General features: G+C 41.6%; 1 protein-coding gene across 4 annotated transcripts in view; it reads right to left on the minus strand.

The window, feature by feature from the left end:
• The window catches only part of ME3 (malic enzyme 3), a 119,572-nt gene that overhangs the window by 16,133 nt on the left and 82,759 nt on the right, over positions 1-20,680 (minus strand). For all 4 annotated transcript variants that reach the window (XM_064644999.1, XM_064644996.1, XM_064644998.1 and 1 more), the window contains 4 exons: positions 18,682-18,757; positions 15,163-15,324; positions 12,305-12,408; positions 1,445-1,554 (listed from right to left, as the gene is read on the minus strand). In XM_064644999.1, coding sequence (XP_064501069.1) covers positions 1,445-1,554; positions 12,305-12,408; positions 15,163-15,324; positions 18,682-18,757 — 452 coding nt within the window. The remainder of the gene's footprint in view (positions 1-1,444; positions 1,555-12,304; positions 12,409-15,162; positions 15,325-18,681; positions 18,758-20,680) is intronic.

Below are 20,680 nucleotides of genomic sequence, written 5' to 3' on the forward strand. Positions count from 1 at the left end.
TTTTCCAGCTCATTCTAGTTCTGCCTAGAAAACCTACATCCAGGCCTGGATGTGTGACCTGCCACATCACCTGGCCTCTTTTCTTTTTCACTGCTGAGTCCCCTTTGATTTGCTGAGAGAGCAACTAATCCAAAATAAATCTTTACAACATTGGCTTCTTATTAGGGCCTTCATCTGCCCATCTTCAGAAAAGTTTGAATTGTTGGTTCCTCCATTCAAGACTTCAATTAAAAAATGTATCCCCTGGGTTCTCTTTTTCTGTGCTTCCCTCTTCACTGAAAATTTCTGTGAGTGGCAAGAATACCTTATGAATCTTCTTTTACAGGAGCATCCACCTCCCCTTCTCTGAAATGCCTTAAGCTCCTCTGCTTCTAAACACTCTTCACAAAAATGTCTTCGAGCAGGTCCATGCATCCCATAACACCAACCATATTCCCACAAGCCAGGGTCTTACTCCTTCTTGTGCCATGACAGATAGGAAGAAGCTGCTACACACACTGCCATATATTGCTAGATAAGCAGAAGATGCAGAAATAGCACTGGAAAGTCTATTCACAAAGGAACCACCACCGTGTGAAAAATAACACTGATATTTCTTCCACTCACTTCCAAGTACAATTGAGGATAAACTCAATCTACTGCAAATAATTAAATACACCATTGTAAATTTCAGGCAGTACTAGACAAAAGAAGAGATGAAGGGATTCACAGGAGAAGAACTGGTTGATTTTAATCACTTGGGAAGATCCTGTCCCTGTCAGATGGGCAAACAGCTCTTCCAATAGTTTAAAGCAAAGTCAGCACCAGACCAGGATGCAGATTGCATCCGTCTGGGCATTTGAGCAATCCTGTTGACTGCTGAGCCTCTCAGGGCCTGGGAGACATGCTGGCTATAACCCCAGCTTTGCTGCTGTCATTTCTCTTTGACGCTGGAAGAGTTATGTTAACCACTCCAGGGGAGAACAGGTCTGTTCTCAGATTACTGCAGAGTTAGCATCCATGGAGAGGAAAGAAGCTGGTTTACCTTTACATTTGTTCAGAGAATAAGGAAGATAACAGTAGAGGGACAATGCCAGGATCAGCTAATGACTACTTGGCTCATGGAAACGGAAAGCCTTGCAAAACTGTTAAAACGTCATCATTGTTTTAGCTAAATTATAGAAAATTAATGGAATTCTCTAAGTTACCGTAATAATCTAAAGCACATAGTCCATTTTCTCCCTTGAACAATGTCTCTGCAATGAACAGCTAAATTCCTAAAAGCAATGGAGACTCAGTTTTCAACTCAGACAGCTGTGCTTTTGGTTGTATTTTTAAATGCTTATGTCTAAACTCTAAAATTTGTTTGACAACTGACTATTGTATAATAAACAGTCTTGTGATATTAAACACCTCTTCTCATGACAAGGTGAAGGTTAAATTTGATTTTCCTAACAGTACTTACCCTGAATATCATCATTGAACGTACAGTATCTGTTGCGGTATTTATTGAGGAGACGAAAAGCGTTAGCATTGCCAAAATCTTCAAACTGGATCAGACAATTCATGCCGTACCTGCAAGGCAAAGGGTAATTTAAAATGGATAAAAATATTTACACAACTTAGGATAATATATACCATCTTTCACTAGGTCAATGTAGCTAGAGACTCTAGTGCAGAGATAAAAGTATCATGAGAGAAATGCAACACAGTAACAGCAAACAGGATCACACCCTCCCCAAGGTCCACACACAAAGAAATGTGGAGTCAACAAGAATAAACTGTATTCATAATTCAAGTGGCTTCTTAATATGCATACCTATATATACGCATCTTTGGACTTTTGGTACAAAAAATTTTAAGAGGAGCTTTTTAAATCAAAAGAGATGCTCTTTGGTATTGCAACTGCCATGTCGCAATACAGCGAATCTGACTGCAAAGGGAACACCAGCTAAAGGAACACCATCAAGTGCCCACTTCAAATGCAGGTGGCCAAGAGATGAGAAAAAATCTGCCCATAGGATCCCATGGAGTGTGTGTTTCATGGTGCGACTGAGTGCTTCCCGGTGTGATTTCAGAGTCACACTTCTGCGCTTTGGAAATGTTTCTCTCCATTGAGGTGTTTTGCAGGAAACCAGCATGCAATGACAGCTAGTGACCTGTAGAGTGAAAAAGCAGGAAATATTTGCAAACTTCCCATAATTTTCTAGTAATTTCAGGACAAGCGTGCTGTTCATAAATTGGGTAATATTCAGAATGCTCCATATCTATACATGTTCAGCACTTTGTGTGACTCTAGGCTGCATTAAAGCTTTTCAAATAAAATCTAAAAGGGCCATAAGTCCTCATTTCTCACATGTAAATGTGACAGGGCAGTGAGAGATGCTCAGGAAAGGAGTAATACAACTATCAGCAACTTCTGGGCTGCAGGCAGGTGAAGGGGCTCTAAATAGCTGCACTTTGTTAGAGGTCTAAACCTCTTTGGGACTGTAATTAGCGCACAGGCAGCATCACCTTACATGCCTCCCATTCAGACTTTCTTCCTTTGCTACTGAAATCTGAGGTAGGGACACCACTGCTTTAGCCTAGAAATTGATACTGGATAAAACATACTCCATTTGAGAACCGTGGCTTCTGTCGTGAAAAAGTCTTTTCATGGCACTCACAGTGTGAGCAATTAGGCTCTCCTGGAAGGGCCTTGAATTTTTTATTATTATTATTTTCCATTTCAAGTATGTCTGTCAGTAAGGAGACAATGATAAGCACATGCATTGTTCTCCTTTATTTGTCCATTATGAGAAACTCACTTCATAAACCCCCTGGTCTCAAAAAGGGACAAAGGTTGGCTCTTACACTTACTTCACATTATCTGTGCTTGCTTTTAAAAAAGGATCACAATGGGGACGAAGTTTTTAGTATGGCCTGTAGCAACAGCATAAGGGATAATGGTTTTAAACTAAAAGAGGATAAATTCAGACTAGATACAAGGAAGAATTTTTACAATGAGGGTGGTTAAAGACTGACACAGGTTACCCAGAAAGGTGGTGGATGCCCCATTCCCGGAAACAGTCAGGGTAAGGTTAGACTGGGCTCCGAGCAACCTGGTCTAGTTGAAGATCTAGATGCTCCTCTTATTAATCATTTGAATGTGTAAGGAAAACGTGGCTAAGATGGAGATGACACAACACCCAGAACAGCTGCTAAGATCTCATAGCAAAGAATGAGAAAATCTTTATGCAACTTCAGTTGCTATAGAAACTATTTCTCAGTCTTATTTATTCATATCACTGAGGAAGTAACATTACTGACTTGCTTAACAAAAGCAATGATCTCAGCCAGCATTAATATATGTGTGCCCGGAATACCCAAAGAATATTTGGGTAGTATCTAAAAGTAAAATGCAGCCAACTTTGAACTGGAGCATGGAAGACCTTTAATATGCAACGTTAGGAAAAAGTCCAACTCAGGTGAGAAGGTGGAGAATACTTGTTATTGCAAAGGGAAAGGGTAGCCAGAGAGCCGCCACATGTACTGTAATTCAGCCAACAAAATACAGTGCAGAATGGGATTTCTTCCACTACTTTTACATATCTAAAAGTTGGTTGTGTAATGCTCAGCCGGACAACTCTGACAGCCCTCTCAGACACTGGAGAGACAAGGCACATCCAATAGCAACTCCTTTGAAGTAGTCTAAGTGGAAAATAAAGTAGATACCATCTCTGGAGATGCTTCTTCCTTCACAGTCTCTGTGAAGACAGACTAAAATGACCAACTTAAATTGAGATGTCTAACTTTAGACACCTAAATTAGGAGAGATAATCTAATATTATCTAATTATCACAACTTGTTAGGAAGATCTTAAATATACGTCATGCACTGTAGGTCACTGGCTTATCAGCCTTTCAACTGCAATGCTACGCTGCCCTTCAGAGTCTGCAATTTCTTTGTTGATCTGCTCTATGGAAATTGCCCTGGTCTGTCCCTTGTGATCCCCTGTCAGCACACACAGAAATACTTGAGGATGGAATTAATAATACTGGCCAGTCTTCTTCCATCATAATACTTTTAAAAAGAAAACTGGATTTTGACAAAACTGATTTTGCAAAATTGCTGTTTCATTGGAAACACTGTATTTCCTATTAAGAAACCAAAATTAATGAATTCTTTTTGGAGGAATCACTTTTAACGAGGTAAGCTTTCAATGAACCATGTAAGAAATTTTGCTCTGTTTGACCTGTGACATTTGATATGAATGCAGTCCCAGTTAGTACTCACATGATTGCTGCCTATAGGTGCAGGAAAAAGTGATTGTAAAGAGAGTATTTGAACAAGGATTTCTGAAGATCCCCTCCAAGACACATAAATATTCTTAAATTTACAGCTAGATTTGAGGCTGGCCCTGCAGAGAGATCTCCTTAACTGCTGTGGTAGAGAGCGACTCCTGAGGTCAGTCTGGTTGGCTTGTTGCCAGTTCTCATAGATTCTTCCCTCAGTCCATGTGACTCCTCTCCTAACTTTCAGCTCAGAGCCTGAAGGAGATTTTGAAGCCAAGAGCAGCAGGTCACATCAGGACTGAATGTTTTCCAGTCCAGGAAAGGCATAGCCAGCTAAGGTTGGCTCCCTCCAGTAATCTCATCCTGACTGTCAATGACTCATCTTCTCTAGAGCATTCTATCATCTTCTTGGCATGTGGGACGTTATACAGCCAGGATCCGACTGCCTTTATCTAAAAGGAAACCTCAAATGTAGACTATCAGGATTTCAGACTGACAAGGTACATTAAAAGAGAGCAAGTGCCATTCTCCACTTTGGTTTCTTTCATTCCTTAGTTCTTTCTCTCCCTTTCAAAAAAGGAAAGTTTTATTTCTTGATTGATTTTGGATTCAAAGCATTCCCATTCCTCTTGGGCAGCCTGTGGTGTGCAATTCTTGGGATTTCTGCAGTTATGTCTCCTTGTGGAACTAGAGCTTTCCCCTCAGCATGAGTCATTCCTACACTTGCAGGTTGTTGAAAATGATGCTTGGACAGAGGTGTTTTTGAAAGAATTCAGACATGCTGAAACTTGTAACTGGTGACACTGCAAGAGTCATTATTTAATACCATCACCAGGTCTCCTGGTTCACTGTTGGCTGCCAGACCACCATCTGGGGCACCCTGTTCTCTTCCATCTCTGGAATTAATTTACCCATTTTATAAAATTGGAAACAAAAAGATATGCTTTGTCAGTTCTTCCTCATCCAAAAAAATTACACTGGTCTTTCATGGTAATGATTATATTGCTGTCTCATTAGTTTGCATATTTTGTGATTTTGTGCCGTAAATAATTATGACCCGAATTCTGGCTCTCTTACCTTGCAAAAATCTTCCTGTAAAAATAGCCTCCCTGGGAAATGCTTTATATAATGGTCCCATACACTAATTTTAATCCAATCTCCAGCCTTTGCATAGCAAATCTTGTACAAGCAGTGCTTTCAGTGAAACAATATACTATTGATTAAAATAATAGTACAAGACAGTTACCCTAATGAAGGGTGACTCTAGGAGCTAAACACTTATAATATTACCAGTCTGTTGCAAAAATTATCACCTGAAAATCTTTATTAAAAAATTATCCAATTTCTGGAAAACACACAAACATAGGATTCATGCTTGATTATCACTGTATTGTTGTTCTGGTACTGTTACTATCAGCCTAGAGCTACGCAGAATCTCTGGGCTGTGCTAAGAGAAAAGATGCTGTTAGCAAAGTCTCTATCTCCTGTAGAGGAAAATACACATTTCTCTTGGATGACCACATGGAACAAGTGAAGGAACAAAAGTGTGAAACAAAAGAGCGTGAATTCCAGAAGAAGGAGGCAGATGCTTTCCTGATGACACTGCTATTAGTTTCTTCAAAAGACTTCTCAGTTACCTAAACAATCTCATTACACAACTTTATCCTTTCATCATCATTGGTATGTACCTCTTTGAGTTCACCCAGACTCATTACAAGCCGTGAGATCAGAGAGTTAAAAATTCATGAGGCAGCAGGTACCATTTGAGAAGCATCTGACCAAAACGGTACAAGTCAGAACTTCAAGGCAGCACCTTTGCTGACCAAAAGGGCATTTTCTTTGACAATGATCAGGGGGTATAATATATTCCTACATGCATGGAAAAAAAAAATTATTTGCAAGAAGGTCCAGTTCCTTTATGGAAAAAAATGACAAGAAGGAAGTTCCAATCCCTGTCTGAATTTAACAGTTTGTAACACTGCTTTCAGTCATTCATGATGCAAGGAATCTGCTTTGAGGAGCTGCAACTACTACTCATAGTCTTAGATAAAACCAGGCAGAGAAGAACCAAATTGATCTTGCCCTTGTCCTTGGGATCTTCTTATTGCTGCTCGACACACCAGCAACTACAGTTATATTTCCAAGAAAAATTAAATTTTCTGTAAGGGAGCCTGTCACCAGAAAAATATCATGCTTGGCAAGTGATCAGCATTTAGAATTGGAAAAACAAAGTCCACTCTAGCACCTGGTATCTTGAGGCCAATCTTACTGTTAAATTGTTAACATAATCCTTAGCAGGCTTCTAGTCAGACCAGCAGTACTCTGCCATACAATTCCTGGCCACAGTTAAGGGATCAATTTGGTCAGGCACCTCCTCAAGAGACCAGCTGAGAGCAGCCCTGCAGAGAAGAACTTGAGGTATTGCTGGACAAAGAACCGAATATGAGCCAACGGCATGTGTTGGCAGCCTAGAAAGCCAAACATGTCCTGAGCTGCAGCGAAAGCAACATAAACATAGTCACCATGCTCTGAGGCACAGAGCCTGCTGTGGATTCAGTGAGTCCTACATCAATGAAAGCGACCCTTGAAGCACAGAGATATCAGGAAAGCCCAGAACCTTACATTACTGGAAGCCAGAAGATATGCCAAGGATTGCTGTTCTTAGCCATATGCCAGGGCATCTGCTATGAGCTACTGTTAGAGAGAGGATAAAGGGCAAGATCAAGTCAAGATTGATTACAAAGTTCTTGGAAAAAAAGTTCTTGAAAAATCATAGTCAACTTTCATTATATTCTTTACAGCAGAAAAAACTCCCAAACAACTATTTTGTACATCCTATTTCATGACTTCCAAGCACTAAGACCAGCACTAATGGCTGGTATGGCCATTCTTGTGCTCTTATACAAAATGATGTCATCCTGCTTGCAGTGGGCCTGAGGAAGGACTGCAGCTGAAGGTACAAGGTTTCTTATGAGCAGGGTATAAGCAGGAGATGCAACCATATGAGTACTGACCCTCAGATGTAGCCTTGAGCGACCCTCTGGCAGACAACAAGGAATGGAGCCTCACCACCTGCCTTCTGCAAAAATAGAGCTTCCACAGCTGCATCTTTCTGAAACTGCTTTGTTAAATCTGGCTTAGGTGGAAAAGCACAGATAGATAGAAAGCCTGGAGCAAAGGCCTTTGTGACATCTGTAACTTTGTTACCCTAAAGGATTTGAACACAAGGTAATAAAAGTCCATTACAGCAGTGATCCCATTGCAGCACATCTGGAGCTCAATCATTCCCCAGTAGCAGAAAATCAAGCTAATGAAACCTAAATATTTTTCTTTGACTTAAAATTTCATCCAGTGACTAAAAGCAGATTACAGATGCTGGCTGATGATCTTATCCCACATCTAGGCAGGATAACGGACAGCTGGGGTGGCTCTTCCCATTATCACCACTTCTCCCTCGTGGATAGTGTCAGAGTCCCTCTGGCCATGGTAACTGGGGTAGATGGGCAAGGGGAATATCCATCTTGTATTCCCATGAGGGCTGGAGTTGGTCTATACCACCAGCCCTGCCAGGGCACCAGTGATAGATAGTGTACAGGTTTCCTAACAGATGCAGATGCTGAGGAGCAACTTAGGGTGTTAGCAGTATTACACGAGGGCTTTGTTGAGGCATCAGAGCCTAGAAACTTAAGTCTAGTCTTTCAGGATCAACTAACCAAGTTAACTACAGCATGTGAAGAAATAACATGGGGGCACCTGTACCGGTAATTTTGTTTCTGAAAAGTGATGGTGAATTTGTGATCCATGACCTTGGAGAACTGCTGAAATAGAAGTCGCTTCTTTTCAAGCAGGTTCTGCTTGTTGGAGAGCACATGAGACCTGACTTGGTATGTTAGTGGGTAAAAGTACTGGGAAGGGATTAGACAAAGAGAAATCAGGTATAAAACAAGCACAACAAAAAAAAAAACTCAGAAGAGCTTTCTTTTCCCATTTTGAGAAACTGAATGCTTGATCTCCTGATGCCTTCTGTGCTCTACCTTATGGCACAGGCTGGTAGAAAGCTTCTGTTTCCCTGGTCACTATGCTAATAAGCAGTGATGGGAAAGGAAAGGGGAGTGAAGTTATGACAGGTTAATGAGGCTTCTGTGACACAATTTGCTGGTGTGGGGAACTGCATTTGTAGAGTCTCAGGCTGCACGCTCCATATCTGCCAGCAAGTGACTGAGGCTGGAGTTCAAAATAGAGGCTGGAACTCTGGGACAGGCCATCCATCAACACGTCTGGCCCCTTGGAGCCACCAAGTTGTATTGTACTGTATGATGAAAGCTAGAGAAAGAGTAATTGGAATAGGACAGATGTGGAACTGGTCTCTAGTTTCCATACCAGTTTAGGAAAAGAGGAGAAAGAGGGAAACATTTACAGAGGTAGTTTGCTTTGAAAGAGAGCCTGAGAATTAATGCATATTGTTACTGTAGATGCTGGGCTGAAGTCCTTCAGAGCCCAGAGAACACACTTCAGCACAACACATCTCTCATGGTGTTTTAATTTCAACATTAATTTGCTCATATAGTCAAGATCCAGAAATTCTGTGGTTTATTTCGATTATATATATATTTCGATTATATATTTCGATTATATATATTTCGATCCTTGGACAATTCAGGTGAATATTTACTTCAGCTTACAAAAATGCACCAGTTTAAGAGTAAGACTAAATTGTCCTTTGCCACTGTAACTGAGGGAAAACTGAAGCAGTGCATTTTTCCATGCAAAGCATATTACTCATTCTGAGAAAACAGCAATTTGTCGGGCTGCTTCATACAAATACAGGTAGGCCTAATGGGCCAAATTTTGCATTTAGTTGCCTTCCAAGAGAAGCAGAATGGATAGCTTGGAGCTCTTCTTAAAGAGCTCAGTCATTTCACATGTTTTAGGTGAAAGAGTAATGAATGGAGGTTTAGGCAGCAGGAAAACACAAGAAATTTATCCAGCTTTTTCGGAAAGGACTCTTCTTTCTAAAATTGCCCAGAAATCACCCTTTATTTCAAAATACTGGAAGTGCTAACTCTGAAGCCTCTGACGCACTCCTTGTTTTATTACTAGGTGGCTATTATGAGACCAGGAGCCCTTTCTACTGACTGTATAGGTCTCCAGCAATAGAAATTTGACATCTGTTTGATATTATTATTCCATTAGAAAATTAAAGCTTCATTCCCCTGGCCTTTTTTGTGGGCTCTGACACATTCCACTTCAGTGACAAATGTCTCTTGAGCCAGGAGTGATTTGACAGGGTGAGAGGTACTCCTGCAGAGGAAGTGACAAACGGTTTCCATGAGAAGTTGAAGTACCCTCAGGAAGTAGACAGAATTTCTGCATGAACAACAAGGTGAAAAGGAAACTCCCCAATTGCACAGGATTTGTGGCAACCCAAAAGGTTCCTTCCCAGACAACTGAATTTGCATGTGACATTACAGACTTGCATAACAGATCACAGCAGCTCATATTCACGGGTTTCCTCGTAAGTGGAAGCAGTATGTTCTTGACCTTCTGAACAATTTCTGCTTCCTCTTGTAACAGAAGCAAGAGCTCCTACTGGGTTGAATCCAGTCATTCCAGTGGAAATTTGAGACCAAATGAACCTGTTTTATATGAGTTTGCCAAACCCAGGCTGATAGCAGGATTATTCACCATCCCAGAGCTCCCAGAGGATCACACTCCAATAATGCTTTTCAATATGCTGGTGGTCAGGATGATAATAAAGGGTAATGCTTCCTTTCTCTCAAGAATCTCCAAATACTTTACAGATGTGAAAGGAGAAGTGTAAAGCAGAATTTCTCAGCCCCACTTTGTTGAGAACTTTGGGGGCACTTACTGTATTCAAGCAATTCATCCTGGCTAGGGGAAACAGAAAAGCTGTGACAGAGGCCCTAGGAACTTGATTCCCAGTACTTGGATGAAAGCCTTAGACATGACATCACCTCCTCACAAGATAAGAGTTCATTGTTTCATGGTCTTCTCCCTTCAGTGTAGAGATTAGCTCATGTAAACGAAACACAGGAAAATAACATCCAATCCTTCCTCTCCAAGTGCAACACAGAAAAGGCAAATTGTCTTTCTGGTCCTTTCACTGACAGCACAGGAATAGTGGGAGCAATCAGCTTTGCGTTCAATACCACGAGCATAAATCTCAGAGCCAAATTTATCATGGCTGAGACCATCATCTGTGTTCTCATTCTATTGTTCCCTTTCTGTCATCAACACCTACACCACAACACCCTCGTGGTCTTCAGGCCAGAAGGAAGTGGGATAGTTTCCTTGAAGGATTAATTAGTGACTACAATCAAAACAAACAGAAACCCCACAAATCAACCTTGATGACTCTTAAATCTTTTCTACTTGCAGAGTCTCTTGTGATTTCTTAGTTGTGTTTTCTACGCTCTAAGAAATTTTTCCCACTAGATAACCCACAAGCGTCTAACGTAAGACTACCCTGTAATAAAATGGCATTTCAGTCAAGATTTTTTATCAGAAATAAAGAAGAACAAACCAGAGCACAAACAAGGAATTCTCTCTGCAGTCACCTGTATGTATTTTTAATCCAACAGGCAAGGCAGTGTTGTTGTGTTCACATTCACAGGTACAGGGGCTATAGCAAGTATCTTTACACAGTAAGTGGGCAATCGCAGCTGGGCAGGTTGATGCACTGGCTGGCTGTCATATGGCACATGTCTACACTGTGCTGCTGAACAGCAGAGGAGGGGCTTCTGCCTAACACCCTGGATGTGCACAGGGTGCACCATAACACTGCGCAGATGCTCAAACTCTCCACGACACACTCACCCTCCTCAAAACTTGATTTGTCAGTTGTGACTGAATGGTCCTCTGCATTTCTGCCCCTATTTCCTACATCCCTCCACCCACAGCCAGCTCGGCAGTCAGACTGTGTGTGTAAAGACGTGCTTCTCAGTGGATGGGTAGGTGCTGTCATCAGACACTGGTCACAGTGTTTCCTACCTCCAAGGAGACACGCTGAACTGCGTGCTGATGACACACGTACCACCCACTCCCTTCCATTTGTGCAGGAACACACGCAATCCAGCAGCCAGCTGGAGACACAGACAGAGGGAAGATCAAACATAGCTCCTTCAGCTGTGAAGAAAACACCATAGGACATACAGGCAGGCAGCAGCCTGCTAATCAGGCACAGACTGCAGCTCTCTGCTGCTCCTTATCAATATCATCTGCTGCTTTAGGGAAGGCATAAAAAGCTGCTTTGGGGCTTGGAGCTTTCCAAATATTAATCTTTTTTCCTTAACAGTTGTCCTCACTTTCTTTCTTATGGCAACCTCTCCATATAGTCATGGAGATTTTAATACATTTTCTTTTATTTTTCAGACAGAGGTGCACATACAGGGCTGAGGTGGTGCTTCTGTTCTTCCCAAATAAAACTCCGTGGTACATCAGAGACCCTCTATCCCAGGTAGTAAGTAAGAACGGAAATATGCAGTTGGTCTGTCCCACCACTAAAAGGCCAATGCATGTAATCCTGGCCTTCTCACTCCACAGACTTAAACGCCAGCAGGGAAGTTCCTATTTTAGACAAAGCAATAGACAGGCAGTCTGCAAACTCCACACCGTGGGAAGGAACATAACCACTTCCATTTAGATGATTTCCTTCACAATGGTGAGAGCTAGAAACTTCCTTTATAAAATGTAAACAACCCAAAGTTTAGGTTCTGACTCTGCTGAATGAGGCTCATAAATGCATGACGGAGGCCAGATACAGCCCACAGGACATATGTTTGACACCTCTGGCCTATAGGGACAGGAAATGGTTATAAATAGTCAGTCTCATTTCAGTTCTCTGAAGACAAATATTTTTGACATGAAGTGCTCAAGCACAAAGAGTCATTTGCAGACCACCCAGGAGACTTGAATTGAAATGACCTTCCTCTGCTTGGATGATCAATTATACTAATGTTTATTTCACGAGTTGCAACATTTGCTCTTAAATGGAAGCAGCCCAGAGGAGCCATGTATATAACCCCACTTACTTGTTGGTAACTGCCTGCATAAACTCATCAATCAGTTCGTCGTACTGTTTCCCACGAACCCTCTTGTGTTTCAGTCCAATATAGAGTGGATCACTCAGGAGAGCCTAGGACACAAAGCAATTCTGTTGACATCTTCTCTTCCATGGATGGATGGAGATTTATGTCCCAGCCTACCAAAAATGTTTGTCTGATGTGGTCATATTAATTTTACTTACTATGCAGTGAAGGCCAGCTCACACATCTCTTCCCAAGCAGAAAGTGTTTCCATAGGAAGCTACGGACTATCTTGTCTTGTAAATAAAGTCGGAGAGATATAACACTTCTTGACGGCTGTAGGAAATGCATCCCTAGAACAGCTCTACCAAAGGCTCTCTGCCAAGGTGCCTTGCTCCTAGTGAATAAAACTGACCTTGTGTGAGGAGTGTTCACTGTGGATTCGGTTCTTAATTTTGCACTGAGGTTACCAGGAAAGTTGACCATAAACAGTGCTTTGAGAATGAAGATCGCCTCAAGTAACTTGAAATTACATGTGTAGTTTAGGCCTTTAAAGTGACAGCCCAGTGTTGACCAGAATCAGTGATCAGCTACCAAAATGTTTCCAAGACCTGCACCTACCTAGCACTCACCTCGGTTATCTGGTAGGTGTCAAGGAAAGGTATTTTCATATAACAGATAAATTTACATTTTGGTTCCCAATAGGACCATAAAAACAGGCCATTCCTCCAACCAATCCAGCAGGTGTCGAATCAGGACCCATAAGCCACCTATAAAGGACTGTGTCAGCATGGAAATAGCTTATATTTGGGAGAAAATTACAGGACAAACAGTGGCAGGAGACATATGGGCCAAGATTTCTGTGAGTCACTGCAAAGCAACTCTATTTCCCGTCCAATTTCAGCAACCGAACTATACATATGATATGGGCATGAGCCATCTCAAACCTATTGTCCTGCAGCCATATGGCTGTAAGTATTGGCAGGTATGCTAATATCAGATCTGTTTTTACAGCCACAGCTGTTTTCCCTTAGAAGGAAAGATGGAAGAGATTTTCCTTTGAGTTTAATACATTAGCTCTTCAGGGCCACGGAACAGGAAGGAGACCCACTAGTATTCCTTCATTGATTGCTCCTACAGTACCAGGTGCTCCGGGGCCTGTTCATAGAGTATAAAATTCTCCCACAGACAAGCTGAGAAGTGCCAAGCTCAGAAAAAAGACTGATTTGCTGAAAGCATATACAATGTATTATGGACCTTCAGAAAAACAAACTGGCAACTGATTCTAAAAATATAATACAACTGCTGTACTTACTGTGTTCTACCTGAAGTTTCTGTGTTAGCAACAGGGTCACCCCTGGCTCACCAGATATTAATAGGCAGAGATGAACAGGATGAATGCCTAAAAGAGGTGTCATATTTATGCACTGATAAAGGAGTTTATTTGTGGGACAGGATGGGCTAGGATGTGCTTAGGGTTCAGTTAATCTGGGCTTATGCACAAAAAAAAGCCATTACATAAATAAACGAATTATTTATATTGTGAAGAAATATATTGTTCATATTGTTGGACATATCTTAATCTCAGATGCAGAAATTACCTCAACAAAGAAGTTTCTGGACACATAAATTACATCTGATCTTGGGCGGAACAAAAGTTCCCAACACCGACTCTGTGATTCCCTTTTTCTGATGCCATTTGACCCTTGGAGAGGCCTAAAAATCATTGGTGCCACTTTGGATTTTAGTGTCCCGTGGATGCTGAGATAGAAAGAGATAGTCATGCACAATCAGAAGCTTCCCTTGGGAAGGGAAGCACTTTCACCCAGCTTCCTCTGGGGGGAAACTCCAGCTGGGGGGCTGAGAGCATGCTAGCACTGGTGGTGTGCAGACCAGCATGGAGGAGAGGGAAGAGATGGTGGACCCAAAGTCAAGTACAACGCTCTACTGACTAGAGACTCCAAAAAGTGAGAGACTGAGACTTAATTCCCGCTTTAGCCTCAGAGGGTCCAAGATCAGAGTTCCCCCTTTTCAAGAAAGACCATGGATCAGGCTGAGATGAGGACACCCTATATTCCATAAGTCCATGACAGGCACTATGCTAAAGGGACAACATTAGGAAGGAATTAAAGCTCTTATACCTCAGATTTATTATTCCTCTCAAGAAACCTGTATTTGGTTTACTTGAGGTCATGTGAGGCACAAGTACATTCTACAAAAATGGACAAACCCAGGCCATCACAAATAGCTATAGGATATTAATTTTAAAAAACACATCCTCACAGATGTCCATTCTGGCATTGCTAAAATGTTTCACTTTGGCCTTTCTGAGCCAGAGTCATAAGGTAAAAATCTGCAAACAGATGGAGTCTTCTTGCTTGGTTATCATGTGCAGTAACATGTGCAATCTGACAAAACAGTGAAATTAATCATTCCCAAACCACTCACCAGGGATTCTCCATTTCTGGAATACAGTCACCTCTACACAGACATGAATATCTGCCTGTTTATTCACAATTACTAGAGGAAGAATAAATCCAGGATTTCCTGCAAAAAGCCTATCAACTCACCTTGCCATGCTGAAAGATGGAGCTGACCCTTCAGCTCCAGCTGGTAACACTCTGAGTCTTCTCACTGGGGGACCTTGAGTCTATTTAGTGTTTATTTCAGTTCCTCATAAAAGTAAAAGTTTCTCATGCATTAAACAGGAATTAAACCTTCCCACTTCCCTGCAGTGCTGGTCTAGTCATTGTCTCATCTTGGATGTCTCCGGCTTTGCCTCCATATTTAGGGAACTGGACTCAGTTAAGCATTAATCTCAATTCTTTCTCCTCCCATGCCAAATTTATGAAAAACTGTCTTACCTCATTGTCTGTGCCAACATCGAGCAGGACAGGGAGACACCGTTGTGGGTGAACTCCACCACAAGCTGTGTACAAAGCAAGCTTCCCGACTGGGATACCCATGCCGTAACTTCCTAGGTCTCCTAAACCAAGAATCCTCTCTCCATCTGTCACCACGATAGCCTAGGAGGATCAAAAAAGACTGTTATATGGGGTTGCCAAGGCTCTAGAAGCAAAACCAGCTCCACTGTTTTCACACTAATGCCATTTGCAAATGCATTGCATGGTGGGTATGTGCTCCTTCTACATGACACGTTAATTAGCTGTTAGTGACAGGGGGGCTGCTCATTTCTGGGGGTAGAGAAAATGTGGTTGATGGGTAGCTAGCTGCTCACAGTGTGAGAGAGCAGCAGCTCTGCTTGCCAACACTTCAATTTGCTTGTAGCAAAGTCCAACCAGCAAGGCTTTTTGTGCATCCTCAGCTGTATAACAAGAAGCATCACAAAAGAGATCTGGCATTGGTTTTTTCATCTCTTTTTCTAGAAGAAGAAAATGTTCGTGCTTATGAACTGCATCTGTGGAAGAAACAGGCTTATGTCTTCACACAGTTGTAGAGTAGCTGTGGAGTAGCCAACATCAGATAAACAAAACAGAACTCACTGTAACTGGGTCCCTTTGCCTCTGGTCTCCCTGACTGTGAGACAGGTAGAGAAAAGCCATCAGCATGGGCAGCACCATGGACTGCAGAGAAGCTCCCAGACTGTGGATTTGATATTAGGTCTTTTTTCCCCACCCAGCTGAGAGTTAACAAATGCCATTTAACTCTTTGTGCAACTAGTTTTATGCATTTCAGCAGTACTGTATGGTGCTACGTAACCAAAAGCTCTGATATATAATTTTAGGTTTTTCTTGTTATCATATAGTTTCTTTGTGACAAGAAGGGACATAAAAGTCGGCTTAATGCTGCCCAAATTAGAAGCCTAAAGTTGAGTTGTTCAACCCACACTGTACATTGAGACCTTAGGAGGCAAATGACCACGACAATCTGACTAAACTTCCCGATTTTTAAGTTCACTACTCCATTTGTTGGTTTTGTCCCAGGGTCAGGAACTCTTTGGGGCAGTTCTGAAATCCAGTAAGTATAGGCATATATTGGAGTCCAGTCCCACTGTGGGAGAAAAGCTGTAAATACAATAATGAACTTCAGCTTTCAGCACTGTCCCAGCAGCTCAGGTAAGAGTGCTCACATCAAATGGTTTATCAGACTGAGGGGGACTCAAGTGCACAGCTTATGTTGGATTTCAAAGGAGAAGACTGCAAATAAGTTCTTAATTTGCTGATCTGCAAAGTTAAGGCTAAACTTAAACTTGGGACATACACGTGTGTACTTTAGTAAGACATAAGAGAATTGGAGATTAGAAACTATCTCAATAGATGTACTTCCTTGGGGAGTAGGGGAGTAAATAAAGATGCATTGGTTTGCTGCTGTGATGGAGGAGCATTTTGTTGTTTAGGAATGGAATAAACCTCTTGCTGCACTTTCTGATTTCAGGGAGAATTGTACTCGTCTATTTCAGTGTCCTTTCTTATTCAACATAAACTGTACACACGTCCCATCCATTTTTGAACATTTTTCTATTTTCATTTCCTTCTGAGTCAATGTGAAGCGTTAGCAATGAGAAAGTCTCTTTTGAGTGGCCTCCATCTGGTTTTGGGTGTGCACTCACTCTACCACACCCAGAGGATGCAATTGGGACTTAAAGGCAATAATGGGAATAGGAAGCAGCAAGCACATGCACTGCTACAGGTTTATCCTGAAATTACATGGAGTTAATATTTAAACTATGAAGAGAATATTTAAAAAAAAATTAAGTTTTAATGAGTCAAAGTATTTCTCTGGAGCACCAATCCCCATGGTAGGATTCATTCGCTATCCTGGAAGAGACACAAACCCCTCTCTTTCCCTCATAAGTATATCCATAAATGGTTTCTTCTCGCTTGCTCTGCTTCTGGCACTGTGATTCTTTCGGGGCAGTCCAGATTTGACAGGAGGGGTGAAGGCAGGGCTCATTAGAGCTTGGCTAAGCTTTGCTAGGCTGAGCAGAGCACCAGCACCCTTCCAGCCCTTCCAGGCAAGAAAATGCAGGCCTGTGGCCCAGATTTCTCTCCTCTACAGTGAATACTGTTGCCATGAAACTCTAATGAGCCACATGGCAAAATGTGGGCAGCATCTCCAGGTATTTCTGCACAGTCTTTAATGGAACTTAGAGGTGGTGGTGTTCAGCCTTTTCAAAAAAACTGAGTCTCTCCAGGGACTTAGGTGCAGTCCAGGTGCCTCCCTACTTAGCTCAAAATCTTGAGTGTTCCAGTGCCTACCAGTTCAGGCATGGAGAATTGTGTGCACAAAGATACAGGGAACCCCGTGGTCCATAACAGCAATACTGATAAAATTAGCTGCCTCTGTAGTCTGGCAAATCTGGAAAGTAGATAGTCTGAACCTCTTTCACGCATCACTGCCCTTCCTATGGTCTGTTCTTGATGTCAGAGAAGGCTCTTTCAACAACAGTCCCTAATCTTTCTATGCCAGTTTCCCCATCTGCAAAAAGATGTCTATTAGCCATGAGTTCTGCTCACAGCCCTGAGCTGGAAACAAATGCAAATACTGCAAGCTTTGGACAGAGCAAGGACAAAATACCTAGTTTGCATCAGTTCTCCACAGTTCCAAAGTTATATGAATGTGATCACTTTTTCTGAAAACATGTTAAATTTCTTTCTTTTTTCCCCTTAGAAGTGGAAAATGCTTGCAAGATTTTCTCAGCTGCCAAACTTTTTTTTCTGAAAGAAGCAGATGACTGATAGGGGACCAAAGCTCTGTCAATAGCCAGGGAAATTCCCAGGCACATGTACTTTCAGACTGATAGAAGGAGGTGAGGTGACTGGCAAGACCTGCTTAAAGTGTTGACTATTTCATGCCAGGGACTTGCCCAGCCCCGAGCTCTAGTGAAAAACACTTCACAAGAATACATTTTGGGTGGGGTGTCAGTAATATTTTCAGCTGCTGGATATCAAACATGATTTGCAGAGTTGCCAGTGTTCTTGATGCTGCATGACTCACTGGATTTGGGAAGGAGTCCTACAAGCATTGGTTACAGAGATATCTTAAAGAGCCTTGGTACATCTGACAAGTTACAAGTTAACCACACAATTCTTCAACACACATACCTTATCTTTTCACTAGGACCCCTATTTTGTACAAATTTATTATCATGCCCATTTTTTTTTTGACCAAGATCCTGCTACCTTAGAAGAAGTTGTTCTTGACTGCATACACACATAACAAGAGTCTCTGAAGTCCCAACTGGACTAGAAACTGAAGCTCAACTGGAATCCAGCCTGAAAATTCTCTGAGGAAGGGAATAATTCTTTGCTTGTCCTTTTAAATAGCCAATTCTGAAAATGATGCCAAGCAGTTACATTAAAAACCTCATTTTGCATCCAACTCCCTGTAATTTCCCAGTCTGCAGAAGGCATGACACATACCTTAACATTTTCTTCAGGCCAAGAGTTTAGCATTGTTGCAATATGGCCTTTGTCGTGGATGGTGATAAACAATCCGCTAAGAAAGAAAAAAAAGAAAGAAAGAAGAAAAATAAGTCTTGTAATAAAATTAATAACTCCAAGATAAAATAAAACAGGTGAACTTGAAAATGCAGGAAAATGAGCTGCTGAGCAAAAAACCAGGCAACTCTCTGCATTTAACCCTTGTGAAACATTGCTTTGGGAGCAAACTCTGCCTTAGTGCAGAAGGGTCTTCTAGTTAAACCAGTTCTGATGAGCACAGGGGAGGCTTCTGGTTTTGCCATATGTATTGTTACATGTTCTTTCCTGAGGAGCTTATAGCTGGCCATTCAAACAGTGAAAGCATGATCCTTCTCACACAGTGAGAAGCTACTGCAGAGCTAGAGATTTTGGGTCCCCTCTCTAGTGAACAGAACTCCAATTGGATCACTTGCCATGGCATTTGCTTAGATGAAGCCAAACCTGCTCTTGCAACACTGTTTCTGTGTTTTTCATTAAGATCTGATCCTAGTTTTTGACACTGACCAAATGAAAAACACGAAAAATTAGGAGAAGTGAAACAGAAAATTAAATGTTTGGATGTTACTTCAGTATGAAGTGTTTACATGGACAACAGCATACCTAATTGCACTAAGGGTAATGACTTCTCAATGCAGAGGTCTCCAAGGTTTAACCAAAAATGCCTTCTTTTTAATAAAATTAGGGGCTGAAAAAGATCATTCTTGAAACAGGTTTTAGACTTGTGGCTTAATTTTTTGCTTCTTTGCTGTTGTTACCAAAAATAGTAACCTTAGCAGGGATTCTTCCAATACCCAGGACAGCATTATTTACATTGACTGATCTCTGCTCTGATACTTTGGGATTTTTTTTGAAGTTCCTTTTAGGCTACTCTGACTCCAAAAGAACCAACCTCCTCCATACCTGTCTCAGGGAAGATTCCTTACAACATTAGACAATGTTGTCTAATCAGCACAAATCAAGGGCTCTAACTTGAGGACTCCCCTTGGCAGGAGAAGGCATCCATTTTTCTTGCCTTGTTATCTACTCACAAAAACAGGAGCTGTGCCAGCAACTAGTAACACTTGGAACAACACAAAGATGCATTTTTGCTGCTTACATCTGTCAACTATTGCTCAGCCCCAGAAAGTTCATATCTGGTCAAAATTTGGGGTTCTAATGTGAAATATTAGGTAAAAGAAGCTTGAAAATAACCTCCATTGTAAGTCCATAAGAGTGATGGATAATCAAACATAACTGGGCTACTCACTCTGGCAAGGGCTTATCTCACATGACTCTTCTAGGGGGCAGATATCTTCCCATAGTCAACTGAGGGATTCTTAATGAAAATGCCCTTTACTTCCAAAAGAAGGAAAATAAAAGTGCTGACTTCAACACTGATCAAGTCACAATCACACAGACAGATCAGAAAGGCAAAAAAGGGAAAGTAATGGTTCATTTATTCAGCATAATTCTTTAACACTGTGCCAGTAACCAACGAACTAATCACATACACATGGCCTGTCTCAAAGGCAGTATTCACAGATGTCAATCTTCATAAAAAGGGAGTACTGTACTGCTGCCATCTACATTTAGAAAGTAGTTACTAACTAGGAATGAAAAGTATAAATTAGAAACAACATTGCAAATAATTCAAGTTGTGATATGCTTTTAAAAAGAATGGTATTGTTTTACGTTAACTTATTACCTAAATGTCTAGCCATGTGCCTCATATTCACATCTCTTCAGTACTGAAGGGAGTCCACCAGCTATTTAACCTTTGAAAGATATCCTGTGCTCACAGCAGAAGCTGAACCCAATTGTCCACCCACCACTGGTCCTGTGGCTCAATGGAACGGCGAGCTGTTTCATACAAAGTGGAGAGGGCAGATACCCATGGCCCCCTGACTCTGACCTTGTATGAGGAGGGCAGTGGGCTGCTCTCCAACCCCTGCTCCAGATA

Source organism: Pseudopipra pipra, chromosome 2 (assembly GCF_036250125.1).
Source record: "Pseudopipra pipra isolate bDixPip1 chromosome 2, bDixPip1.hap1, whole genome shotgun sequence".
NCBI lineage: Eukaryota > Metazoa > Chordata > Aves > Passeriformes > Pipridae > Pseudopipra > Pseudopipra pipra.